This window comes from Podarcis melisellensis (assembly GCF_964234715.1).
Source record: "Podarcis melisellensis genome assembly, chromosome: 3".
Classification (NCBI taxonomy): Eukaryota; Metazoa; Chordata; class Lepidosauria; order Squamata; family Lacertidae; genus Podarcis; species Podarcis melisellensis.
Window position 1 is genome coordinate 70,226,399 of NC_138530.1, and position 27,474 is coordinate 70,253,872.

At 39.7% G+C, this 27,474-nt stretch overlaps 2 protein-coding genes and 1 long non-coding RNA gene across 9 annotated transcripts; 1 reads left to right on the forward strand and 2 right to left on the reverse strand.

Moving 5' to 3' along the window:
• Positions 1-59: 59 nt before the first annotated feature.
• On the reverse strand, positions 60-1,748 carry LOC309366865. Its single transcript, XR_014166896.1, has 2 exons — positions 1,622-1,748; positions 60-350 (listed from the first exon to the last, which is right to left on the reverse strand). It is a non-coding gene; the product is annotated as an uncharacterized lncRNA (long non-coding RNA).
• Positions 1,345-12,749, forward strand: TUBE1 (tubulin epsilon 1). 7 transcript variants are annotated; one of them, XM_081905737.1, is made up of 12 exons: positions 1,345-1,511; positions 1,629-1,702; positions 3,211-3,263; positions 4,185-4,239; positions 5,368-5,483; positions 6,690-6,811; positions 7,845-8,032; positions 8,296-8,471; positions 9,001-9,141; positions 9,404-9,544; positions 10,976-11,150; positions 11,597-12,749. In XM_081905737.1, exons 1-12 carry the CDS (start codon positions 1,487-1,489, stop codon positions 11,753-11,755), a joined length of 1,425 nt encoding a protein of 474 aa, XP_081761863.1. In that variant the 5' UTR covers positions 1,345-1,486; the 3' UTR covers positions 11,756-12,749. The 7 variants fall into 7 exon arrangements, with proteins under 7 accessions (XP_081761863.1, XP_081761864.1, XP_081761869.1 ...); XM_081905738.1 differs by lacking the exons at positions 1,345-1,511; positions 1,629-1,702 and adding an exon at positions 1,738-1,833; XM_081905743.1 differs by lacking the exons at positions 1,345-1,511; positions 1,629-1,702 and adding an exon at positions 1,816-1,833 and having other exon boundaries at positions 4,190-4,239.
• A 384-nt stretch (positions 12,750-13,133) lies between these two features.
• Positions 13,134-26,908, reverse strand: CCN6 (cellular communication network factor 6). The gene is made up of 8 exons (XM_081905753.1): positions 26,794-26,908; positions 22,688-22,751; positions 21,090-21,178; positions 20,384-20,438; positions 17,631-17,916; positions 16,763-17,002; positions 14,827-15,020; positions 13,134-13,855 (listed from the first exon to the last, which is right to left on the reverse strand). The coding sequence occupies exons 2-8, from the start codon at positions 22,730-22,732 to the stop codon at positions 13,574-13,576; spliced, it is 1,191 nt and encodes a 396-aa protein (XP_081761879.1). The 5' UTR covers positions 22,733-22,751; positions 26,794-26,908; the 3' UTR covers positions 13,134-13,573.
• Positions 26,909-27,474: the final 566 nt, after the last annotated feature.

Genomic DNA, 27,474 nt, shown 5'->3' on the forward strand with positions numbered 1-27,474 from the left:
TACACCTAATGGAATCTTCTCCAAAACAATCTCTAGTCTGAACAGATGGACAGGTCATGCAGAGCAAAGAAGCTTCACCCTTTTATTTGAAGTTTAGAGACTCTTGACTGTTATGGAGGAAAACATAGCAACATCCATTCTCGTGCTTCTGTACAAGATACAGAGCCTGTATACAGGTAGAACAGAGTTAATGCATTTCTTCGGGGGGATTATTTAGGGGAATATGATGAAAGGTCAAGGCTGTCTCTTCCAATCAACTTGTGTATGCAATCAAGCTTTGCTTCTGCTTCATTTCACCCTCTGCACTGGGGTAAGGGTGAAGGTCAGCAATATACTTCCTATCCGCAGGTCTGAAAACAAGTAGAAAGAAAAAATGGAACAGGTGATTGTCTGTTCTAGTACTTGAAGGTAATATACCTACAAAATCACGAAGCAAAATCTTTTGTAAACTTCATATTCTATTTTGAATTAAAAGACTAGCTTTTATTATTTTCACAGGCATTACGAAACTGTATTGACTATTTTAGATACTTTTTGCTAAAATGTTTCTTGATTAGAGCGCTCTAAGTTATTGTGGCTGTATTATTACAGCTCACTTCTCAGTGCAAGACTATGATCTTTATAGAACAATGCACTCCTGTCACAGGAGTGTGATAACCTACCAGACCCTTGTGACTGAGAATTTGTGTGCCTTTGCACGATTGGGTCAAACAATGAAGCAATTTGCTGCAGTTCCCTATTTAGTCCCCAAGCTTGTCTTTTACAACATACCAAGGAGGAGCCCACCAAGTATAGCGCATGGTCCAGGTGGGAGCGTAGGAGAAGGGTCACCTAATGTCTGCCTTTTCAGCGTTTTATAATTTGGTTTTAATATTATGAAATGGAAGGGATGCGCTGTTCGAACAGAACCGTGCATTTTGAACAGATTATTTTGCAATGCATGCACAGGATCAAAACATGCGTTTTGATTCCAACTTTTTTTTTTAATTAAATGTTACTCTTTTGTATTCATACGCGACATGCTTAACGGCTAGATCCGTTCCCTTCGCGTTTTCTACTCTCTTCCAGACGGTCATTTCCAGATGGTGGCCAGATAAGAAGGGAGAGCGATGGGACTCCCGGACCTTTTAGCAGCCGCATGGAAATAAGTTGTCCTGCAGGGGGCGACAGAGACTAGCGGGACCGAGGCGCTGAAATCCCCGCTCTGACATGAGCCTCGCCCTCCTTTGCATCGAGTACGACCGTGAGGTCGGAACAAAGCGAGCCAAAGTGGGCGTGGCCCGCGGTCTACAAACGGATAACTGTTAATAGTGAGGGAACCGGAGGGCAGGAAAGCACCGTTCGCGGCGCGTCTCGACAGCGGAACGTGCGGCCGGAACTCCCCTCTGCGACACAACGCGGGGAACTTTCCTCACACTCACGTCCGTAGTGGGCGGGGCTACACCTCTCGCCGGCCTTAGAAACCAGATCCGCGCCAACGGAAGACATGACGCAGTCCGTGGTGGTTCAGGGTGAGCGCGCGCGTGCTCTCTCCCGCCCCCTTCTCCCTCCCCCCCCCCTCTGGCCCCTTTTCACACCACTCTGCTCTGTTCGGCAGCTTGACCTCAGTTTGCTTTTTCACCTCACAGTGGGTCAGTGTGGCAACCAGATAGGATGCCGCTTCTGGGATCTGGCACTGCGGGAACACGCCGCCGTGAACAAGGTAACCGTCTGACGACTGAGAGGAGAATTAAAACGCCAGTCAGTTCGCGCATGCTCAGTAAAATGCAAACGGTTCGGTACGTTTTACGCGCATGCCTGCTTGACTGCTCCCTCTGAGGGAGCCGCTGAAAGGTGTGTCCGTTAAACCGCCGCGCTTTGGAATTTGTGGGCGTGGCCCTGGCGCGTGCGCTGGCGCGATTTTTAACGCACTCAGCTAATACTTGTCCCTGAGCTCCGCAGTGGACGAGTTAAAATGGCTGCTTGTTTAAAAGAGCAAATCCTATTCTTACTCAAGTCGTTTTTAGAAATAGCTGCCGTTTCCTTTGTTCTGGCATTCCCGTGTCATCGTTCGCCTGCTCTAGGCGAGGGACTAAATATACCAGGGAATGCTGTTCGGGGAAACGTGGGAAGATTAATGGGCATTGGAAGGACGAAGGGAATGGCTGGAATGTGGAACACAAGATCTCCACACAGGAGACCATTCTTTTAACGCTTGTGTGGCCAAAGTAGCACCATTAATATAGATCAGGGATGTGCACAAGAGAACCTCAAGGTTTGTAGCAGGACAGAGAACACTTTATTAAAAAGCTGAAGGGAACAACAACAAAAAGGTCCAGTGAGGACTGAGCATGCTTAGTGGAATGCAGCATCCTGGAAGAAAGGATGGCTAACTAGTCAGAACATTAAATAAGGAGCCATCTATAGGTCCAGGAAAATCAATAGGGGCATGTTCTCCCCTCTCTCTCCAAGAACTGATCATCCATCAGGATGACCAAGGCAATTTCCATTGGGCCTGAAACCCGATTGAAATGGGTGTTTAAAATCTGTTTCATCCAAAAGACTCTAGAGATGCATAGCCACCATTTCAAGGCCACTGTTACAAGGAACCCAACCACTTCCTGGACCCCACTAGTCAACTCTTCGTTGGCTGTTATTGGCTAAGAAGGGCGAGCGTGATCATTCAAATGGGTCACCTGCCTGGGTCACCAGACTACTGATGAAAAAGCTGTCATTTTCTTGCAGAGGAAAAGAGTCTAGGATGAGTTGATCCCAGCCACTTGCTCTGCTTGCAGAATATAAGAGCCTACTGGATCAGACCAGTGGCCCACCTTATCCAGAGTCCTGTTTTCACAGGGGCCAACCAGATGCCTGAGGGGTTGCCAGGGCAGGCTGGACAACCTCACTCCAAATTTTACTAATAAATATTGAGAGCCTTTAAGTCCAGATGTGCATTAAAGCATGAATTCATCCTGAAGAAAATCCAAAATTATTGCTTTACAGTACTGTGATGTTCTCTCTATATAGAGTCATACTCTTCCACTATAGATATGAAATAATTTGTGGATTCCATGTTTTTGAGCGCTACTTGCACTTTAGTGGCATACATGAGGCTTTATGTTAGGAGCATGTATAATCTCAGAAGAGTTAAATAGTTTTAAGAATGCATACTTTCAGTTTTAGCACAAGTGTCACACTTTAAGTTTTACTTACTGGATGATTCTTTTTTAGAAAGGAATTTACGATGAAGCATTAAGCAGTTTCTTTAGAAATGTGAATACCAGGTAAGTTTTCTTTTTATGAACAGTCTTAAATGATTAAAGATGCCCTTAAAATAAATAACAACACAATATTTGGGATCCATAGAGAAATGTTGCTTCATCATACCTTGCACTACTGCAGGCAAGTTAGTTAGCATCTTGTGCTGCCTCACAAAAATAAAATTGCAGGGATCCAGCATTTACTTTATGGATTTCTTGCTCAGTTTATGCCCCACTTATTATTTTTATTTCTCTCCTTCCCGTTGGGTTTTGTAGATACCGTGGGTATCAGTGGGTAGGATCTTGTGTCCAGTCATGTCAGCATACATTACAATCAGTTACTTGTGTCTGACCTGTACTGAATGGGCTTTGCTGCTTGGTGTTCACTGTGTTGGAGTAATTCACATTTTGCAGTATCAACTTGCCTCAATAAGTTTGAGGTCAGTGTTGTCCTCACATCCTGAGCCCTTCAGTCTCCAGTTTGAGTTACTAATGTGCCTTTTAATACCATTGTTTGTCATGCTTCACTATAGGAAAAGTGCTTTATACTTAACCTGAATCTGCTTTTTGCCTTCATGAAACTGTTAACCCCTAGTTTTTTGCAGTTTGCTCTAACCAAGATATAAAATATATAACTGCTTACAATTGGTAGGCGTGCCAGGTTTTATTTAGTTCTCCTTTGTCTACACAACTGCAGAAATTAAGCAGGTGATGTTTTTTCCATCCCTAGGCTAGGAAAAGCCCAATTGACTTCTGCATGGCAGGCTTCCATAAAATGAGCAAGAGCAATGAAATTCATAAAGTGTACAGTCTTTATATTAGTTCTTGTTATTCTGCTTTTCAGTTTAATTTAATTTCAGTGAAAGGGGAAAATTGTAATACTCTGATAGCTTAGGTGTAGTCCTCTTCCATGATTTTTATTAATGTTGCTTCTGTTTTTTCTAGGACAGATGATGATAGCGCTAACTGCAGAGGAAAAATCTATTCCTTAAAAGCACGCGTAAGGGGGAAACATCTTTGATTGAAACATATATTTTAACAAATGAGAAACCAAGTAAAAGAAACAAATTGCAAGCACAAGGAATATAGGAATGTTGCAGGTTCCTTAGTGACTGACACTGGTCCAGCTATGAGACACACAAACCTTCTGAACTGCAGATGCACAGTTTCCCCCCTTCAATCCAACTGTCATTTCCACACTTAAAGAGCCCGGTTAGAAAAATAAGTAAAAACTCATCGGAATGAGCAAGTTTGTAAGCTAGATTTAATAATTTTCTCTTTATCAGATAGCTAACGGCACAATTGCTGCTTCTCCAAACACGGTAAACATCAAAGTACCGTTAGCAGTGCCTATTTATGTTACGTACATTTAGCTAGTGGTAAATTACTGCTGGCTTCAATGTGTTTAAATTGAAAATAACGGTGGTGACCATTTTGCACGTGTCCAATTGACACATGTTCTTTTGAAGAAGGCAGGGCGGGCTTACGAGCTCTGTGGATGCACACAGGAGTCAGGAACGGAACCCCAATAATACAATAGTGTCTCGGTTTCTGCTGTAGTGCGCTCAGGTTGCAGAATGTCATCCCCTTGCCGCTTAGCATCAAGTTAAAAACATGGGTATTTAAGTTGCCATTTTGGTTGTGCTAATTATAGTAGGGTCTATCTAGTAGTTACTTTTATTGTTGGTTGTGATTTTAAGATGTTTTATTCTGCTACCTGTTTTTTGGAATATGCCCCAAGAGCATTTGATACAGGGGAGAAAAGATTGGTACATAACTTTTAATCTTTTCTTATTATTTATTTCATTCTGAAAAGGAAATTAGCTGAGACATAATAGCAATCATTCTAATTTGTTTATTTTTTAGCAAAAGCATGTTTCCTTATGTGTTGCATATGTGCACTTTAATTCTTGAGTTGTGCTAAATCAGGGTTGCCAAAATTATCCTTTATTAAATTTCACCCTGAGGCAAATAAATTAGAGATATTCTTCTGAAGTCTGCTTTTTTATTCCAAGGGTGTACTGAAATTAAAGAAAGCATTTTTATCTTTATCTTTTTCATTTATTTTGCGTAATGTTTTTAAAGACAGACGTTCTCAGTCCAAATTCTTTTTGTTCTGCTCCCTAAGGCTCTCCTGATTGACATGGAAGAGGGTGTAGTGAATGAAATTCTGCAGGGGCCATTGAGAGATGTCTTTGATAGCAAGCAGCTGATAACAGATGTTTCTGGCTCAGGGAACAACTGGTGAGGATAGAATTTTTTCCTCTCAAATCTTCATACAAAAATTTCTTACACAGATTAGATGGAAATTGAAAGCAGAACTCCTACATTTCTGTCTTTTTACTTCCTGCAGTCTCTTGAATAAATGGCCATGTTAATATTTTATTTAATATTTAATTGTTACCTTTAGGAAAACCTGAAAACATAACTAACAACTATTCTGCCAGTATGTCATATCTACATAGCTATTCTTTTTTTAAAAAAACAATTTTGTGAATTTCCATGAACAGATGTATCATATTCTTCTACTCCTAGTGTTGTTCATTCAGGTCAAATGGTAATCTAATTACAGATATGAACAGCTGACTAAAGAGAAGAAGGGAAACAGATGGAAATTTAAGTCAAAGAAATCTAAACCTTATAAAAAAATGCTTTTGAAAAGGGAGATTCTGAACAGAAGATCAAACTTGATGACTTGATGATCACAAAGAAATACTAAAAACTTCTAATAAGTCCTTCAGTCATTAGGGGGAAAAGTGTGAACAGATAAATTAATTCTATAATAATACATCTAATAGTAAAAATACTAAAAAAGATATACATCAGATTAAAAACAAGTTAAGACAAGGATTAGTCCACTAAACCTCAGCTTGATGGGTCAAATTCCACTTAGAATAAAAATGTCTTAACCAGACGCCAGAAGGCCAAGAGAAAAATGACAAGACAGTTCTTTAGAATTCTATCCTGGTCACACTGAACACTGTATGGTTTGGTTATACCTTTTATTTTCTTGATCTTTTTGTTTTTGGTAATATATTATTTTGTTTCATGCTGTTTCACTGATCTCCCCCTGTCCCGTCCCATCCCCCGGCTCTTTTAACATGAATCCATTATCTTTTTATTTAGGGAGGCAAAGAGTGTCCATGGACACACAGCTGCTGAGTCAGCCCTGTACATGCCAGAAGGCCTTTCCCCTGGTTGACTTTAATGGGGCTCAGCCTGCTATTTCCAGCATAATTAAAGCTGCTTTCAAATTCTCCTCAGTTTCATTTCATTTCATTTTAAAGTTGTAAACCTTTCTACATTGTTGCTCTGTTAAGACTAAAAAACTCAGTGGGGAGAACTCTGTATAGGCATAAAAATACTTGAAGAATTTAAAACATTTTAAATAAACTAGAATTCTCAGAGTTGAATTAGAATGGTAGCATATTAAATGTTTCCTCTTTACAGGGCTGTGGGTCACAAAGTGTATGGATGTCAATACCGAGAAGATATTGTTGAAAAGCTAAGAAAGACTGCAGAGCATTGTGACTGTCTGCAGTGCTTTTTTGTCATTCATTCCATGGGAGGGGGTAAGTATGGTAATAGGTGAAACAAAAGCTTAAGAGTTCATGACCTTAAGGACCGCCTCTAGTGCTCCAGACCCAGCACATGATCAAAGATGGGACCATCACCTCTCCCCTATCCTCTGGGCATACTAGAATACTTGGAGGAGGATTTGTCTGTCTCCAACCCAGCACAAACAAGAGTTCCCTTAGACCTCTTGTGTTTGCTGTGTTGTGCAGTGAGCTTGGGGCATGCAAGTAGACGTTTCCTGAATCAAAGCTATAACCAATAGAAATCTGGTGATTGAATTGTGGACCTCCTTATCAGAAAATATTTATATAATGCATCTTAAAAGCTTTGCTGCATAATGACATGTTATGCACCAAAACTCTTTTGTCAGCATCTTTGTAATTTACATGAGAAGAGCATGGTTCTTGTGCAGCCAGACTCCCAGTTGCAAATCTTACTTGGGTCATAAACTCGTTAGGTGACCTTAGGCAAGTGATTATCCTTGAAATCTATGATCTGTGAATAATAGTACCCTATGCTAGAAGATTCTTTTGAGGACAACATTGTAATGTACAGAATACATTGACAGTTTCTAAATGAGCAATATAATGATGTTTTCATTGTAATCTGACAAAAAAAATGTACTTCTGCAATAAGTATATTTCTATCACAAGCACAGAACATAACATAAATGTTTTTGCTCAGTAAAATACTGTAAATTGGATAGTTCTTATGATGTTGAATGTTTTTGCTTAAAATAATCAGCTAGTCGTGATTAGAAAGTCTCAAGGATACCATTTGAGATTGCAGTCCATACTGCAATCTCATTATCAAAAGAAATGATATTGGTGAATTGCTACCTTAAGCGCTCATAATTTTTCCAGTAGAAGACAATCTTTGCATCTCCAAATCTGAACTTTCAATTGGTAAACTTTAAAATAAAAATAAAAACCTTTCTCACTTGTTAAGAAAATCCAAAGGAAGTTGAATACCACACAAGACTTTTTCATGTACTCTTGTTGTTCTAACTATCTGAATTCTTGCTTCTAGGGACAGGATCTGGTCTTGGTACATTTGTACTAAAGCTTCTTGAGGATGAATTTCCAGAAGTATATAGATTTGTTACTTCTGTTTATCCTTCCCGGGAGGATGATGTCATTACATCTCCTTATAACAGTGTATTGGCTATGAAAGAACTCAGTGACCATGCAGACTGTGTATTGCCAATTGAAAATGAAGTAAGAATTTATAATACCATATTAATGTATTAAAGCCTTTCTAGATTACAGTTTTAAGTGCAATGTAGTTATTCTTTGTTTAGTCTTCATTTTAAAATTTACCTGAAACAACTGAGTAAAATATTAAAGCTTTCCCTTACCTTGAAGTAAGCTCTGTTGAATCCTGCAGACTTTCTGAGTAGTTATGCCTAGGAGTCTGCTGTAAGTTGGATAGCTTTGCGTTCAAAAAAATTTACCAGCTTTTTCACCTATGCTTTTTCCAGTCTTTATTTGACATTGTTAGCAAAATTAATCAGATGACCAACTGTGGAAAGTTAGGATCAACCATAAAGCCAGCCAGCTTAGTAACTTCAAGTGCAGGTGGAATAAAGTGTTCTCGGGAGAAACCATTTGATGCTATGAACAATATTGTGGCCAACTTACTGTTGAACTTGACAAGGTGAGCTTCTGAAAATTTTAATTAGATAAGAAGTGGTTGCTAAAACTGAAATCAATGGATGTCACCTTTAGCTTGTGTGGTAAAATGTCTATGCTCCCCTTTCATTTCTTCTGTTTGGCAGACCCAGCTTCTCTCACGTCTAGTCTACCTGCACCCATTATTGTACCATACTAAGAGACGTTCCTTTTCCATCCCATAATTGAATAGAAGCTTGTAGTGCAACTGTTACAGTATGATGTGGGAGGGAAGCACAGCAGAGATGAATAGCCCTGCTTCACTAGTACAAAGAGGAAAAGCTCTTGTAGCAGCAGCTGAACACAGCAAGCAATACTCTTGTAGCCCCTAGGGTGTTGTTTCTTTCTATATTGCTAAGGGATTTTGCCCTACTTGAGGCTGGAAAATTAGTGAAAATTTTACAATGAAATGATTGCAACACATTTCGCAGTGTAAGCTTACAAGTGTGATTTTGTATGCTGCAATATATGTGTCCAAACTTTTTTTCTATAACTCTTGCATTATCTGTATACAGCTCTGCTAGGTTTGAAGGATCTCTTAATATGGATCTTAATGAAATCAGCATGAATTTGGTTCCCTTTCCTCGACTTCATTATCTTGTTTCCAGCTTGACACCTCTGTATACGTTGGCTGATGTTAATGTGCCCTCTCGAAGGTGGGTAACCTTGTTTGACATGTGAGTGATAGTTGCTCACTACATGAAGATAAAATGGAATGTGTTTAGTAACACCTGATAAAGTAACAGGAATCTTGTACTCTTGTTATTTTTAAATCTTCAACATACTTTTCAATTGAAATAGTGTTCTATTTTTATTTGATGCATACCTAGAATTAGTCTGCTGACAAATTACGATTGTGTTGACATTTGCTAAGTTTTCTCAGCTGCATATTCTCAGATACTCTTTTTTTTCTCTTAGGTTGGACCAAATGTTTTCAGATGCTTTTAGCAAAGATCACCAACTGTTACGAGCTGACCCAAAGCACAGTTTGTACCTTGCCTGTGCCCTGTTAGTCAGAGGAAATGTGCAGATTTCAGACCTTCGTAGAAACATTGAAAGGTTTGCACACATCATACATTAGAAGAGAAACTGCTAACTGCTCATACAGCAAATCTTCACAGTTGGTGTTTGTTTGTAGGATCAAATTCCAGTAAGCTTATTAAGGTTATGTTGATCCACTCCTGCAGGCACAGCTGCATCCAGAGGGAGAGGGGAAAGACTATATTCTCAATAACCTACAGAGACTGAAAAATTAGTCACATATATTTATGTACATATGTATATAATTTTTCAAATAAATGCTGTTAAATGCTAAGGTAGCATAACATATTTGCCTGAAAATAGGTATTAACACTATCACATACTATTTAACTGAGCATTTAATTAACTTGGGGCTGGATATGGTAATCCAACTTACCCTGATGTGGCAGAAACCAGTCTGGAGTCTGACCCATTTTGACTGGATCTGGAAATTCAAATATTTGGTACTCCCATTCATGTGTATTTGGAAAACCAAACAACCACAGCATTTTGTGTTTTGTGACATAGTTACATGAAATTTGGAGGCATAGCAGCCCCTCCTTGCTACACATTGGACAGGTAAATAAATGAGGGGGATTTTGTGCTAGCAACCTTTTAATGTTTGCTTTTTCTAAATACGCTCACACATAGAGAGATGTTCGTGTTTGTGTATGGAAGACTGTACAGTCAGTTGAGTGCCAGTCCTGCCAATTCTCATGCTCTTTGGCCTGTTCAGCTGCATTTCAGTATAGTAATTCGGCTCACTGCCGGTCTGGCACTAGTTTCTATGAAGTAGCAGGGCAGGGTGACTGCTCAAAGCTTTTGCTATGATAGATTTGTGTCACAAGACCTACTGACACAATCCCACGACAGCCTGTTTATAAAGACAGACAGAAAACAAAATACATTGGATGAGATTCTAATCCTGGATTGGAAGTTTGAGGTCTTAATGAGCAAAGTCTAGCTCCCTCACACCTCTGTATAGGCGCGCACACCCCATTTATGCACCTTCAATATGTGCGCAACTGCATGTGTACATCATGATCCAAAAACGTCACAGAAAGGGACAGGGCATGGGCAGAACAGGGTGTTTACAGGCTTTTTCAGTGGTTTCAAATATATGCTATTTCAATGATGCACGCGGTGCCTCGGAACGTAGCCACTGCGTAAATGGGGGGTTACCTGTATTTAATTGCAACACTGGTTTTTTAGAGCCTGTTTTTAGTTCAGATGGATTCAGATCAACCCAACCCACTCTGTAGTGATTTGTAGCTGCCTTTAGCCAATCTGGATTTGGTAGAAATTAGTCCGATTATGTTTAGGATTCAGCCAGATCGGTTGCACAGCAGTAGCTGAAAGCCCATGAAAGTGCCACTTGGGGGGTGGAGTCAAATGTGCATTTAGGGTTCATGTTTTGTGTAGTTTATTTTACTGTTGCCTTCATGTCAGTCTCCTAATTTCATATTGCAGGTTGAAACCTTCACTTCAGTTTGTCTCCTGGAATCAAGAAGGATGGAAAACTGGCCTCTGTTCAGTACCACCTGTGGGTCATTCCCACTCATTGTTGGCGCTAGCAAATAACACTTGTGTGAAATCTACTTTTGTAGAGCTCAAGGAGAGATTCACAAGGCTGTACAAGAAAAAGGTATGCCACATAATGAGAAGGAATATTGTCATTATAAGTAGTTCAGTTGTACTTATATTACAAGTGGTATGTGGAAATATACTGCACTAATGGTAGCCTCTCCACATGCTTCACTTGGACTTACAAGGGGTTATAATACAGTTTGGAGTTAAATAAATGGTTGGGTGACTGTGGTGCAAATGCACATGGACATGAAATGGAGGAAAAGAGAGCGAAAGTAGGAAGTCAGATCCCTCACATACCCAACTACAGTACACACATGCTGGATAGATTGTGCGTGATATTCTTGCTATTGTTGTTGTTAACCCTTAATCCAAAAATTATCACAACAGATCTTTACATTAAAGTTATAACCAGTTTTGCACATGGGATTGGAAGAAGACTTGAATTCATTTTGTTCAATGTTCCTGTAAATCATGTGACTAATGTAACATCTATTCTTGCAGGCTCACCTTCACCATTACCTACATATTGATGGGATGGATCAGTCCTATTTCCCTGAAGCGCTTTCATCTTTGTCTGATTTAATAGAAGACTATAATCAGCTAGATGCTGCTAACTGTGGACCTGCTATAGATCCACCAAGACTGAAGATAGCAATGTAGCACTTGTTACAGGAGCGGGGGGTGTGTGTCAAAGTTTAGATCAGCAAATTATTCTCATGCAATCCAGTTAAAAATAACCTGGGACAAACTTACTTTGGCTGGGGTTAGTAAATTTCATTGTCAAAAGGTAGTGGAAGTGTTCAGTTTAAGTGACAGTTTCACATATTTGTCATATTGCACAGATGTTGGATTACGTATCTCAAAAAAGCAGAAGGAATTATAATACCTTCTTATGGTCTACCTCTCTTGATGTAATTTTAACTTAAGCACTATTTTGAAGATATTTTTATATGTAGATTATGAAAACAAACACTTTTAATATAATTTGACCATATCGGATTTTGTCATAAATGAATTTTATTTACAAGATATTTACATAATAAAATGTATAATTTCATAAAATTTGATCTCGTCCTTGTGAATCCTTGTCTACTACAATCCCCAAACTGTTATACATCAACTAGTCTAGAGCACCAACTGCAGTTTAACAACATAACATTACTAGCTCTAAACAGCAATACAAGACCCGATATATCTACTACTGTAAACTCAGTACATACTTCTGAACCTTATGTTGTAGAAAAAATTATGTTATAGAGATTTTCCATGCAAGCACGTTAACTTTAAATAACGCAGTTATCCGTGAAACGGCATACAAGAAGGTTCTATCCTCCAGTTCACAAGGTGAGCATTTACATTCTTACTGATTTGCAGGCTCTGATACAATATTTTTAAGAGGCGTACAGAAATGCTGCTAAATTGCTTGGCTGCTTTGTTTTGTTTTTGTGGAAAGAGAAAAGGAAAATACTAACCTGGGAGATCAATATCAAAGACTGTTCCATATAAAATTGCCTGTCTAGAAAACTATGATTTGGTTCCAGTAAACATAAAGGTGTTTCACTATGCTATCGATCATCAAGAAATATGTAATTTGATACATACAATCATGCTTTATAGATCTCATAAATAATCATAAATAAATGCCCAAATCCTTGTTTTGTGTTGACTCCCTCAGTCACCCTGATCTATCTGAGGAGATGCATGTGTTGAAGTTTATGTACCCATCACTAGCTGGTTTGGGTGACAAATTGCACCCCACCACATTTTCACAAAGGTGCAGTACAATCCTATATGTTTCTATTCAGATGTAAACTCCACTGAGGAGTTCTTAATCACAAGTTAACACTATGCACATGCATGCAAACTATTTGGATAAATGATTTTATGGGTTTCGAATTCTTATTTTTACACGCAGTCTGATACTGTTCACTTTACAGCTTTGAAATATTGCTTATGCGCAAATTTAGAGAAAAGTGAAGGGGTGTGCACACAATGCCCATGCACTGCCCACTCATTCAATCCCTAATCATACCTGCATTGAACAGGGAAGAGATGATCAGGGACTGAGCACTTGGATGTTGGGGTGCAGCTTGTGTACGTGCATCTTTGGGCAAACATCCATATGAATCAGTTGTGTATAGGTAACTAATTTGATTCGATTTTTATGCATGAAAACCTATTTTTCTATGGGATTGGTATACCCCTTCCACATAAATTATCTAAGTATTGCATTTTAAAATATTTAAGAAAATGCTTTGTAGCTACAGTATTTAAATATGAATTTAAATAGCCACACTTTCTGCTTTTCAAAATAAAACACATTAGGGGCAAGCTCTGTCTTGGATGAAAGGATTGCTGTGTGAATTCATTTAAAACCTATAATTTCAAACACAGCTACCTGTCAGTGGTGATGCATGAGCAACTTTTCATGGGAACATTTGACCATTTTCTTTCCTGGGTTGCCACTTACATTGCCACTTACAAGAGTTTGAGTTCAGAAAATATGTTTCCTGGATCATTGCATGTCTTCTGACAAACACAAGATGTAATCCACATCAACTTCCACTTAAAGGAGCCTTCCTTTGGACAGTCAAACTGCACTGTAATCATTACAGATTTGTTGGGTATGCAACATCTCTTGTCCAGGCAGATTCCACAAAAGGTTGGTCTATATCTTTGTGTACTTGTGCATCCAGAAAATACTAGTTTCTCTGCCTTGGCAAGCTGGAATGTAGGTTGGCATGTTTTTCCTTTAGGTATCTTGAAATATAAATAAAAGTAAAATCTTGCTATTATGTTCAAAGTGAAGTTTATTACATGCATATTGAAGCAGCAGTGTTGAGGCCATGTTTTTAGCCACTTACAGTGCATGCAAATTTAAAATATAAGTTTAGCATTGCTTGGTTTTTTTGTGCAGTGCTGATAACTTAGTTCTACACAGTTAACTCCTGCAGGTTCGCTATCCTGGCACCTTCAAGACCACTAACTAAGTGGGAAATTTAATCAGTGACCTGTGAGAGTCATCCCAGCACTTTACCACCTGACTTTCTGGACACCTGATTTGGGCTAATATAAATGTGACAACTGGGGGAAGCAGTCAGTAAGCACCAGTGCTAATAGACATGGATTATACACTGCACTACAGTATATATTTAAAGCAGCATGATTCCACTTTAAATAGCCATGGCTTTCCCCCAAAGAAATCCTGGGTTCTGTAGTTTGTTCAGGGTTCTAAGAGCTCCTAGGGACCTCTAGTCCCCCTCAATAGCTGCAATTCACAGTGTTTGCTGGGAAAAGATTGACTGTTAAATCACTCTTGGAATTGTAGCGCTGTGGGGAATAGTGAGTCTATTAACCACTCCCAGTACCCTGAATATACCACAGTTCCCAGGATTCATTGGAGGAAAGCAATTAATATTTTAAGTGGTATAATTATTCTGCTTTAAATGAATAGGGTAGATGAAAGAATCTCCTTTGAACACCAGTAGTGTAAAGAAGGGCCCAATAATTCTCTATTGGTAGTTATGTGCCATATGAGCAATGTAGAAAACATTCCACAAGTTTCTATGAAATGATCTGTTATTCCTGTCTCCCTAATTTTCAAATCCACAATTGAACAGCAAGACCATAACTTCTCTCCCCACCAGCCCCATGGTTATTTAAAAAATCATACATCTAGCAGTTAATACTTTCAGCCTAAAGAGGAAATTGTGTTCTGAAATGTGCTTTACCTTTATGCTCTTTGGAAATTTTGCTTGGCATGGTTGAATGTAGCACAGTCTCTTTTCCTTCCTTATTTCACATTTACTGTTTTCATTGGTCACTCTGTCAGATATTCCCATGCCACAGGTTCGGGAACAAGGTGTCCAAGGAGTTGCTTGAACCAGGCATTTCTTCTTTAAAACAAGCGGCACACTTCTGAAAGCTAGAAGACAGAATTATATTACATCTTGAGCCAAATATTTTTAAGCCATTTAATTCAGATCAGTTCTGCTAAGGCAACCCAAAAATAGAATGGAACATGAGAAGTAAGCATGCCAGGTTACCAGGATCACCTTTTGGATTTTACTTGCTTAAATTACAGAAATTGGGTTTAGATTTTAAGAAATAGCTGCCACAAGTTCAATTAACTTTTATAGGAATTTAGCACCTCAGTCTCCAAAGATTTGATTTTATATCCTGGTAATGCTGCTTGTTTGTTTCTTAATGCAATGACTCTCAAGTCTGCCCTAGAAAGCAAGACATTTTCCTGAAAGAGTTCTTACAAAATAGGCTGGCTATGTGTAATACCTGTGTTAAAGTGGATATGGGGCGCCTAGGCCAGGCTTTATCAACATACATATGCTGAAAGTTCTGTATCAAATTAGTTTTCTTTAAGAGGATTGGGGTTGAGGGCTTTTATCCCCACATTCCAAAGAGTCGGAGCATTAATAGCTATAGATCTTAAACCTGCTTTTTACAATCTCTACATAGCAAATCCTGATGATGGGAGTTCTACAGGATGACTGACCAGATTTGAAATGTGCACAGTTCAAGAGGACAGAGCAGATATATGAGGGTACCTGGGAAGTAAGCAGCAGCAGCTTAAAAATCACAGCGCAGGAAGCAAATTTAAAAGCCTGGCACAGATCTGAAATAAATAAAGCAAGGTTACAAAGCTGTGGGTTTATATATATATATTTGTTGTACATAAAATAATTTCATTGCTTTTACAACAGGGATTTGTTAACTAGGGCAGTGCATGCAGAAAGAAGGAAAGATAGTAAAATATTAAAATTAAGCTTGTTCGGCAAGATACGGAAGGAAAAAACCCTTAGTTTTCAAAATTAATTGTAAGAGCATGCAAGCCATGCATTAATAGTGTATAAATCATAAGCTGCTTGGATTGTTTTGGAGGTTCTCAGCATTTTCATAGAAGTAAGATTGCAACTGTTTGTTTTGTCTAATCTGCCTTTTTCAACTTTTCTCGAGTTGCTGGCTAGTCTTGCCCTAATATCTTGCAAGCAACATTACAGGGCATGTTCTACATCCAATGCGTGTTGATGTGTTCTGAAAAGCTTTTCTATGTTACAGGAGTCATATTGTTTTGGACCCCTAGGTTGGCTGCTGTACTTCTGACTATATTGATAATGTAGCTGAAAAATCTGGAAGGCCATCCATTCTGGGTCCTGCATGTGGCCCTCGGTGTAACTTTATGCGGTTGGGGTGATAGAGGGAAGAATGGAGAAAGCTCAAACAAATGGAGTCATGGAAGGAGGGGGGGGGACAGTCCTCCCAAAGCAAGTTGTTCCCATTCTTTCTGGCAGCTTATGGGGTGGAGAGGGGAGAGAGACAAAGGGGCATAAAGAGAGAAAAAGGAGTGGCAGCACTAAAGTTGTGGCTCTGGCATAGAGCCCCCAAAAGATGACCTCTGAGGCTCTTGACACAAAGGTTTCCCAATCCTCCCCGGAACCTAACAGTGACCTACAAGAAGAGACAAGCACCTACTTTACCCCAATCTAACTATTATAAATTCAATTATAAAGCTGCCATACAAGTACCAGAAGTTTCTGTTACCTATTTAAAAAAGGGAAATGCAAATAACTTTATCTGCCTCAAATAATAAGGAAACACCTCTTTAAAAAAATAAATCTATCATGAAGAAGATATCAGTCTAGCCTTGCCTACCTGACATTAATCTGTAACTGGTTGACTGCTGCTCCTGCTGTCCTGAAACACATTTGGATTGTCCAGATTTCTTTCTGCTCTTTGGTGCTGCACATTCATTAGGTGCTGGCTTTGAGATGAAGACAGGTGTACATCCAATTGCACCATTCACACACAGACATTTGTAAAGAGGAGTGGGCTGGAAGTCGTGGCCATTGACATAGTGCACCCCATTGAGCTCACAACCTACTGCTATCATATCTGGGAATAGTGAAGGAAAAAAACCAAGTAAACCTATGTGGATCCCTGCAAGAGGTCTGTCCTAGACAAATGGCAAGTAAGATTTCCTAGGCGACATTTGTTAATAACAGTAGAGTTTAGCTTTTATGGGTCCTTTGGAGTATTCAAATATATTTATTTTGCATATATAAATTTAGTGACTATTAAAAATCCACAATTCAGACTGCTTAAGATTTTGCACCTACTGTAGTACTGTATAACAATTGACTATGACAGCAGGATATAATATCACAGTTGCTACAACCATTATTTTATTTGCTGTTTCCCAAAAATCTTCTATAAAAGGGCAACGCCACAAGATTCCTTTCCAAAGCTCTCTGTGGGTGCCTGAGTTCCTAACGGTTAGCAGAGTCCAATTTAGAGATATAATTTCCAAATTGTTAAACACCAGCAATAATAGATTTATTAAAAATTTAAGGCCCATTGACATCAAGAAAATACATTTTTTAATTATCATTTAGGGTCACATCTCCTTTGAAAGAAAATGGATGTGAAACTGAAGAACGCAATGGAAGTCATGGTGTTACATTTTATTCTCTATTCCCATACTATACACGTGATAGAAAATAGAAAAAAACGAGGGACTTACATGCACATACTCCATTTTCATACCTAGGCTTATCTGCAGAGTAGTCGCAGTATAGCCCCTTGTGGGGGTCACAGACCTCAGCTTCGTTACATGTTTCCCCTGATTGCTTGGCACACATCTTGCAGCATCCGCAGCCATCCTTCACCAGGCTCACCCCGGGACTGCAGGTTGGTACCACTGGGCATCTGCAGGGCCAGTGGCATAGCTCTCTGCGTTGATGAACCTCTGCAGATTTTTCTCCAGGCTTTCCTTGCTTCTGCCTGTTGGTTTGCACCCTGCAAGAAAGCTTTCATATAGGTGGACTTACCTGAGAGCTGGAAAACGTCCAACAAAAATTGCAAATGTGTGTGTGTATACACACAAACACACTGCTGTTATTCATATTTATTTCCCCTTTGCGCAAGAGATTGTGGCAAGCTACAATTATGTACAATACAACAACAAAATATTTTCCCTTGTAAAGAAAATCTTGTTTAACACTGTCCTATAATGCAGTGCTTTTTTCTGGGGGGACCCTTAAACATTTTGTGAATCTTTGTATTTTTGGCCATTTACTGTATTTATTTTTCCCAATCTGAACTATAAAATGGTGATTTTCTTGAGTCAAAATGAGAGTACCCCTAAACATTTTAAAAGAAAATTCTATAATGCATTTGTCGAGCATGTATTCAGTCTGGTCAGGTATGACTGCCTCCCTTTGTACAGCAGTCTACATTCTAGCTAGGCAAAAGTCATAGGTATCTACAGACACATGCACACACACATCTCCATTGAGCCAAGTAAATGGCACTGTACCCAGATGGTACAGTGACACAGAAACTATACAACTATAAATATCCTCAGGGCTATGATGCAATCTTAGTATCCTTACAACAACAGCTTTCGATGTGGGGCTTGGCTAACGGTGTTTAGCCAGCTTCCTGCTTCAATTGCCAGGTGTAGTTTAGGACCAACTAAACCTGAAACTGTTCACACAGTTAGCAATTGTAGATCACATCTTAAAAGTGAACAACAAGCATTGGAAGGCCCTGATTTGCATCAGGACCCTGGCATGAAGGTAGAGGGCTTTCACCCTTTCTTTGTGTGTCCCCACTGTGGTCCTAATCTAAGGTTACCAAATGTCCCCGTTTCCCGGGGACAGTCCCCGGATTTACAAATCAGTTCCCTCACAAAATCCATCTGTTTAGTAGGAAGTTGAAAAGTATCCCCGGATTCATTGAAAAAAAATCTGGTAACCTTATTCTAATCCAGCCCAGGGGCCCTGAGCTTCCTCTTAGCATTGGGGAGAGGAGGCTGGAAATGGTGTTCATAACCTTTCTTTCCTTTCCTGTGCAAATGTTCACAGGTGCAGCACCGTGCCACTAACCGATGACTTTACGTTCGTGTACTTTACGTTACTCAGGAGCTTGAGCAACTTACTCGGGATATGCTATTCTGGAGGCGCAAGGGAGCATCTGTAAATTCTTGCGTCCAATGGCAGTGCATACAGCACACAAGTCAAATATTTGAGAACTGGGCAGTGGGAACATAGCTGGAAGAGCCTCAATAATATCCAGTGAAAGGAAAGAAAATTAAGGCCTGCCAGCAAAGGATTTCTTTTAAAAACAGCACATGCGTACATGCATATTCAGCAGATTGGCACTCCTACAAAACAAGCTGCAGGAATCTTTCAGGGGACCATGCTCCATACACAGAAATATTAGTTTTCCCCACTCTACTCCCCAAAGTGCAAACTTCTGTAATCTTTAGAAAAACTAGTTCTGCTCTACTCTAAAATTATCTGTTAACCATCCTGGAAAAAGTGTATAGCTAATATTGAACAGTTCTGCTATCCTCATTTCACTGATTACTTATAACCTGCCTTTCCTTCCCAAGAGAATCCCAAAGCAGCTAACATAAACATAAAAGCAATTAATGCAAAACATCAGAATGATAATCAACATTATAAAACAGAGTATATCAAAATACAAGGCAAGTTTTTTTAAAAAAAATCCCCTTTTTCAGTATCAAGTTGATTTCCACAGTTTTATCTTTCTTTCTATCCATAAAGCCTTTTAGGACCGATTAACCATTTCCCACCAAGTAAAAACAGTGGAGTGCAGAACTGAAAATTGTGTAGCAATCTCTTGCAGTAAATGTACTATTGAACAAAATACTTGTGATAGGAATCAATAGTAACCTTGCGATGTTATTTTTTTAACTAGGTGGAAAGGAGATATCAGTCCTAAAAGACTTTATGGCTAGGAAGAAAGATAAAACTATGGAAAATAACTAGATACAGAAATGGGGACTGGGAAGAAACTGCTTGTGTACTCTAGAAATCCCATTTCCATGTAATTTGGGTCATTTGTATTGGTCGATGAAAAATGACTAGATTTAGTTAATAAAATTAAAGCAGTTTTCTAAAAGCAAATTTATTTGTAACTCAAGCAGACTGTACCATGAAAGACAACAGGGACCTAAACAGGGGGGATATGCTTGCTTTAAACAGAAAATAATTTATAAAAATTTCTAGAGACTCCAAAAAAAACGCTTTAACAATTTTATAAAAGCATAATTTCATAATAACCTAATCAAGTGGCTTGTGTTAGAATTGCAAATTATGTAGAAAGAAAAAAGAATCACCCACAAGTAGGAACAACACAATATTATGCACAAACAATTTATTCCCTTAAGTTAATTTCACTTGCTTAAGAAGCAAAACAAAAGTTTCAGTCTTTGTTCTGGCGAGGATTTTTTTCTAGAAAACTTACCTGTTGAGCATAAGTGATTATAAGGATGGTGGGGATGAGGAGCCACTGCATGTTCCTGTGAAGGCAGAAATGAAAAACAGAGAGCGTGAACAGGCTGAGCTGTGTCAGAGCCAACACCACGCACAAAGTCTCCTCTGTCTCTCCTCTGCAAACCTTCTCTCCTCAGCACACTCACAAAGACACACATATTCATGTTTGGAATCCTTCACAAAAAACTAGCTTCATCCTGAATCTTTCAAATAACTCTTTTTCCTGAGGCTTATTCTCCAAATTAGGCTAGTTGTGCCTGCTCATTACTTTTAGGAATATATTTTAAAATATTTCCCCTTATTTCAGAGCATTATTTTTTAATGCAAAGCATGAGATTGTTCCCTGGCTTCTTCTTTTTTTTTCAAATTTTAATCTAGCAAATCATGAGGCACTGCTCAGGGGTAGGTTGTGTCTGTCTGAAGATGTAAGAGATGTGGGGGTGTCCATACTGGGTATGGCAGCTTTGAGATCAGGATTAAAGCTAGGGAACAAGTAGACTGGTAGGATGAGGATTGTCTACAAACCATAGAATCACAGAATTGTAGGGCTGGAAGGGACCCCATGGATTGTCTAGTCTAGTCCAACTCCCTGCAATACAGGAATCTCAGCTAGATCATACATGGCAGATAGCCATTCAACCTTTGCTTAAAAATCTCCAAGGAAAGAGAATCCACACCTCTTGTGGGAGTCTGTCGAACAGCTCTTACTGTCTGACAATTCTTCCTGAAGTTTAGCTGGAATCTCATTTCTTGTAACTTGAAGCCACTGTAGGAGAAAACAAGATGGAATTGGAACATTTGGTTGAAATGGCTGTCACTGATATGAAAATACCAAAGAAGAGCTTTTGAGAGGTGTGGAGATGTATGGGAAGTTATTAATTTAGGGGGCAGGGCGATAGAGGTTGGAAGGAGAGTGAAGAGGAGCTCAAACCATAAACAGTTATTTGCATTGATAAGTTGTGGAATGTTTTGATCAAGAACCCCTGTGACTGGACTGAACGAGGCCTAAAACAGCTCTCTTTGCTAATTTTAGCTCTGTTACAGACTTCAGGAAAGCAGCTGCTTAAGGAAGGCTTGTGAAAGATGATTCAGACACCCCTATTTAAAGGTGTCAGTGCAGCAAAATGTTTGTCAACAAATGTCAGAAAAAACAAAGCACTTTCATAGATTCCTCCCTCCTCTCTCCTTGCAGTGTACCCCCCAGAGAGTCATTTCTGCTCTTCAAAACATAGCCGAGAGTTTCCTCAGGCTAATCTCTTTCCCAAGAGCTTAAAGCTGAACTGAACCATAAAGTGCCCTGCAGGCTTCTGCTTCCAGTGTTCTCCGCAGCAGCTACATTGGCTCATTGCTCTCTAGCTGAAGCAAGCTGCTGATTGCTACATTTAAGATGCCCTAAATTAGCTGGAGCTGGCTGCCTCAAGATGGAGGAGTTCCAGTTGACAACAGAGTGGTAGCTGACTGTTTAGGGGCACAAAATTCTCATCACTGCAATATTATTAAGGGCTCATTGACAAGGGAGTTCAATATGGATTTGAAGCTGCTTATGCCTCTCTTTGTGTCACCCACATAGTATCATCCTCACCTACCTGGCAGCCTGCACTTTCCCTCCATTAAATATGGATTTTCCTGATCCAGGGATAATCCAGCAAGGAAGTATATCCAATGTAAAATTACATTAGCCACGTGTGGATGCTCTTAAATACTGTTATTGTGTGGGTGTGTTGACATTTTTGGGGTGCTATCACCACACACTATACTCCCATTTTATTCCATCTGTCCAACGGAAACAATGCTGTGAAAAAATATAAACAGATTTATTTATTTTTTGCAGAATTGTTTTAGCACAAAACAGCTGCATTAAGAGCCACACAGGCATAGAGTATGCTTGAATGGGAGGGAGAGAGACATCTTCCTGGCAATGATTATTTAGTTTAAAGAGATGTGACCAATTTTCAGTTACTCAGATCTGCAAATTGCCAAAACAAAGCAGGGCCACAAACAATTTAAAAATTAAAAGTGTGCACAGATAGATAAGCAGGCTTCATGTGAACTCAGAGAGTCAGGAAGTACTGAGCAGCAAGGAAAACACACAGTGCAAGAAGCACCCACTAATGCGAACAGGAAGCAATGAGATAGACTTCAGATGCATAAAACTGAAGGTGCTCACGTATAGACGGTGCAGCATAAACGTACATGTGTACACAGTGCATGGATACAACATAGGAGAGCTGAGACAGATCTAATTTGTTCAAGAGCATTACTGCAACCAACCTACCTCCAAACAAAGCTGTCCCTTCTTGATGACATCATCTGAAGCCATTGAGGTTTAACTCTTTCTACTATAACAGCCACAACAAAAAGATATCAAAACCATATAATTATTTTCTTTAGAAGGTGACAAGAGGTTTGTCTTTGCTCCTCTGAGAAAGCAATGAAAATACAAAACCTCAACAGGAGAATAGTTACAGGAGAAACCCAGTCAGATGGGTGGGATATAAATTATATATTATTATTATTGGAATAATATCTAGTAATAAACAACCTGTGCCCATCACACTTAACAAGAGCAGCAAATTCCAATAGCTGAAACAAGTAGCCTGGTATTGGACAGTATCATCAGGACTACATCAGACAACTTGTAATTATCAAAGACAAACTTTGCTGTCCCTGGTTACAAACTCTACCTGCTGCTGGCATAAGGCAGTGGAGATTCTAGCCCCCAGAGCTTTAGCACCTCATCAATTGCTATATTGTGATGTGCACACAAAGACAATATCTTCAATAAAAAGACATTTAAAAAATATATAAAATGACCACATCCTTCGTTTTTAACCAAACTGGTGTCAAGGACTTGAATACAGCTCTTACATTAGGTGTGTGCTCTGTGAAAGTCTACAAAAAAAGAGAAATAGGCTTGAATCTCTTTTTGCTTCAGTTTTCCAAAGATGTACATCCGTTTACTACTATGATAGGAATGCTATTCATTTTTTAACTCATCTGAGTGAATGGATAATCAAGTTCTCTGTTTCCATGGAAATGCCAGCTGGAAGCTGAGAATAAAAGCATTCCTTTAGTTTCATCTGTTGAAATGGGAGGGGCTGTGGGGGGGGGGTAGGCTTAACCATTCAGATTGGACATAGGGTTACTGCCTGTGGGTTATCCTTTGAAATATTCCCTGGATGTAGAAAGCTGTTGAAGTTATGAGACAAAACCCCAAATCTGCCGCAACTCTTGCCCAAGACGAATTGGCTAATGAGATTATGGAGGCATTTGGGGATGTAAGGGGTATTTTTGCCTGGCCTTTAGATTTTAAAAGTCCTCAAGACGGCTTACAAAGCAAACGTCACATAAAATTTTGATCTGTGCTTTCTCCTTCTACTACCAACGCAAAGAAGGATGCAAATGGCAGTTTGTCCCAGGAAGGTCAGCGGAGTGGGGGTCTTGTTTAGGGTTACCAGATGTCCCTGGTTCCCGGGGACAGTCCTCGGATTCACCATTCTGTCCCACGGACAAAATTTGTCCCCAGAATGTCCCCGGATTTTAATGTCCCCAGATTCATACCTGGCGACTTCCGGGGAGGCAACATGGTGGACACCATGGCAGCAAGCAGCACCGGAGGTCCCAGCCATGTCAAAGTTCTAGCCAGCCAGTCCACCACTGGGGCGTGGGGTTTGAAACATTCTCGGGAGACGGAGCCTCCCTCCCTCCCTCCGCGCCTCCTCCGGCACCAGCAGCCTCTCTTGTGAGGAGGGCTGTGTGCGAGTCTGCTGTTTGTCCACCTCTGGTAACGAGACACCACCACGCCAGTTAAATCTCCATAGAGAGTGCACTCACCCTCCAGCAGTCTCCCGGTTATGGGAAGCATGTGTGTTTTAATGTATGTTTTCCCAAGACCAGCGAGTGCCTTTAACTCAATCTCTCCCCCGCCCCACCCACCAACCTCTTTGTTTGGTGTTTGTGTGTTGTAGATGGGCTTCTCCGCCTGCCTTGTGTCAAGGTGCACGACTGACAACTTTGGAGTCCCCCCCTAAAAAAAGGTCAAGAACTCTGAACAACCCTTTCCCTAAAATAAAGCATGAAATCCCCCCCCCCTCAAAAAAGTGTCCCCGGATTCCTTGAAAAAAATCTGGTAACCACAGTCTTGCTGCCTTGCTTCTTCCTCTGATGCCGGTGTTGGAGGCCTTGCTGCTGATTCTCTCTGTGGTCCATGGAAGGGGGGAGCCAAAGAGCAGTTGACCCCTCCCAACCATGCCAATGAAGGCAGTCCTGCTGCTGCCTTTCGTCTCCCTCCAGTCATTCCCTCTGGGATTTCAACAAGGCTTCCATCTTGCATCTTCTTTCTGAGCAACAAGTTTCAATAGCCAAAAGCTTCCGCTTTGGTTTTCCGGCATCCATCTTCCTTGTGGGAAGATGTTCCACCAGGAGAAGGTCAGTATAGCACTTACCTGTGCATAACCTGAAAACAATTGCATGGAATATCATATGACTTACTAGTTATAAAAATGGGGCCACTTTTCATCTGCTTCACAAGAGAGGGAATGGCAGCATTTTATACATTACATAGGCCCCATCTGGACAACTAAAGCAATCATGCAACTTTAAATTTTAGTATCTGGAATTTAGTAATCTGAATTACTTTCCCTCATATCAAAGAACCATAGAGTTGGAAGGGACAATGAGGTTTGGCCCAACATGGGGCTGGAACCCATGATGCTGAAATCAAGAGGCTCATGCTCTACTGACTGAGCCAACTCTATCACCACATGGGACAAGCTGGAACCCGGAGGCACCTTACAATACAATTACAATTTCTTCACCACCGTCATTTTGACAGAGTAAGTCTAATTCTTACCTGTGTTTTGTTGTGCCTCCAAGCAAGTATTCCTCTACTCATACTCCAAGAATCAGCCCAAATGTGCTGAGCTCCTTGGAATATTTTTCCTGCTGTTCTTGGGATTTTCCAGCTGGCAAATGGGTATGTGTCACTTACAGCACTGGTGACTCTTACATTTGAAATCTATCAGTGATAAAACATAAAATATCAGGGGGGGAATTGCTTAAATTCCCACCACATTAAGTTACATTAACCTTTTGTAGCGGTTGGTCACCATAGTTAAATACTATCTCAAGTCGTTATAGGTTGGAACTAAAACTGCATCCTTCAGCTTGTTCTTGTGGTTACTTTCATTTTATCTATGTTGTACTGTAATGTGATAGCCTGTTCATAAAAACACAGCCTCTTGTTCTGGCCTACAAAGGGAGTACCCTTGCTTTAAATACAGTGGTACCTCGGGTTACATACGCTTCAGGTTACATATGCTTCAGGTTACACACTCTGCTAACCCAGAAATAGTGCTTCAGGTTAAGAACAGAAATCAGGCTCCGGTGGCGCAGCAGCAGCAGGAGGCCCCATTAGCTAAAGTGGTGCTTCAGGTTAAGAACAGTTTCAGGTTATGTACGGACCTCCAGAACGAATTAAGTACTTAACCTGAGGTACCACTGTATAGAAAAACTTTTCCTACTTTTTTCCTCAAAATTCAGATTCATCATGATAAACAGCATGAATAAGATTATTAAATAAGAGCAAATATAGGCAAGGGAGGAAAATAAATTGTGGGGAAGCTGTGAGCCTGGAGATTTTTTAAAAAATTCAGCATAAACAATCATCATGTCCCTGTCACTGTCTGTGTCATATACCAAGGCAAGAATTGTCCAGTGAAAAGTAATAATATGCAAGCAAGTCATTTTACGTTAGTGTTACCCTGTCAGAGGGCCTCAGTAATAACACTGCATTTATTTTGGAAACACAATAATTCAAGGCAAATAAACAACAGAAAAAGTTTTGAGCGTAGACAGTGAAAAATCAGAAAGTCTGCAATCAAACACATTTTCTATATCTTAAGATATAGAATAGCTTCCAATATAATATAGGGCCAGCAGATTTCCACAGGTGCTCTGCAAAGTTCTTATATATTTGTTATGGACAGAGTAAAAAGTAAATGGATACAATGACTGCAAAAAGGTGTAATGAGGGGTGGAAAGGAATGCAAGAATGTAGACCTACTTTGGACCAATGACAATGGACATAGGTTAGCAGGGCACATGTAATTGTGGCCAGCTATCTCTATACAAGTATTGTCACAGTTGGGTTATTAAAAGACATTTTCAGTCACAGAGACTGCTTGAGCCTCTAATGACAATGTCGGATCAATAAGCAACTCACCTGGCAATCTTTATTCTTTAGGGATGGGTGCAACTCCTTACAGAATGGGTTGAGCACCACTCATCCAAGTAAATGAATCACCTACCAACAGCACAGCTGTCTTGTCTGGATTGAATCTCTGTTCACCTCATCCAGTCCATTAGCTCTTTTTGTCTTACCTTTTGTCTCTCTGCATCAATTTTTGAACTGTAAACAATGCTCTCAGTTGCAGGGTTTCTAAAATTTCAATATTGTTGCTCTTTTGTATATTTAAGAAAACAAAAGAGACAATGCTCAATAAAAGAATCATTAAAAAAAAAGAATTTTAAGGTTTTGCAGTGTTGTGGCTTTTCTTAAATGAAGCCATACAACACTTTTGCTTCTGAAAGACAACTTGGGGGTAAATTGGCTGAATAGCAGTTTCAAAGCTTTTCTGGCTACAACTAAACTGCTGTTTTGGGGCTGGGATAAAATTTGCATCATAATGTCAGAACGAAATTATGCAAAAGGGTGGCAGTGTGACTGCCAAAACCATAATAATATATTATTAAGTGGGATGGGAAATCTATAAAAGAGAGTTTCAAGTGAAAGATAGCTGACATGCAAAATCACATTCAGGGTAATTTAAAAGGCATCATGGTTGGTCTTGGAGTTCATATCAGAGATTCTGTTATTAATTGAGAACCAAAAAGGCTAACAGCAAAATGTTTCAATAGACATTTCTGGTTCAAAAAGGCCTCATTCCTAGCATATCTATTCCCATGAGTTTTGCAGTAAGGGAGGCCATATCCTGTGAATAAATGCATGACATCATGATGTATCCATGGTGACAAATCATTGGCATAAACATGAAGTTTTAT

Coding starts and splice junctions, on each gene's coding strand:
- TUBE1 (XM_081905737.1), top strand. CDS start 1,487: ATGACGCAGTCCGTGGTGGTTCAGG. Junction 9,142..9,403: donor GTTAATGTGCCCTCTCGAAG/GTGGGTAACCTT, acceptor TTTTTCTCTTAG/GTTGGACCAAATGTTTTCAG. Junction 11,151..11,596: donor CAAGGCTGTACAAGAAAAAG/GTATGCCACATA, acceptor CTATTCTTGCAG/GCTCACCTTCACCATTACCT.
- CCN6 (XM_081905753.1), bottom strand. CDS start 22,732: ATGGCTTCAGATGATGTCATCAAGAAGGGACAGCTTTGTTTGGAG. Junction 21,179..22,687: donor AGGGACAGCTTTGTTTGGAG/GTAGGTTGGTTG, acceptor TTTCTCCTACAG/TGGCTTCAAGTTACAAGAAA. Junction 17,003..17,630: donor TGAAAATGGAGTATGTGCAT/GTAAGTCCCTCG, acceptor CACTATTCCCAG/ATATGATAGCAGTAGGTTGT.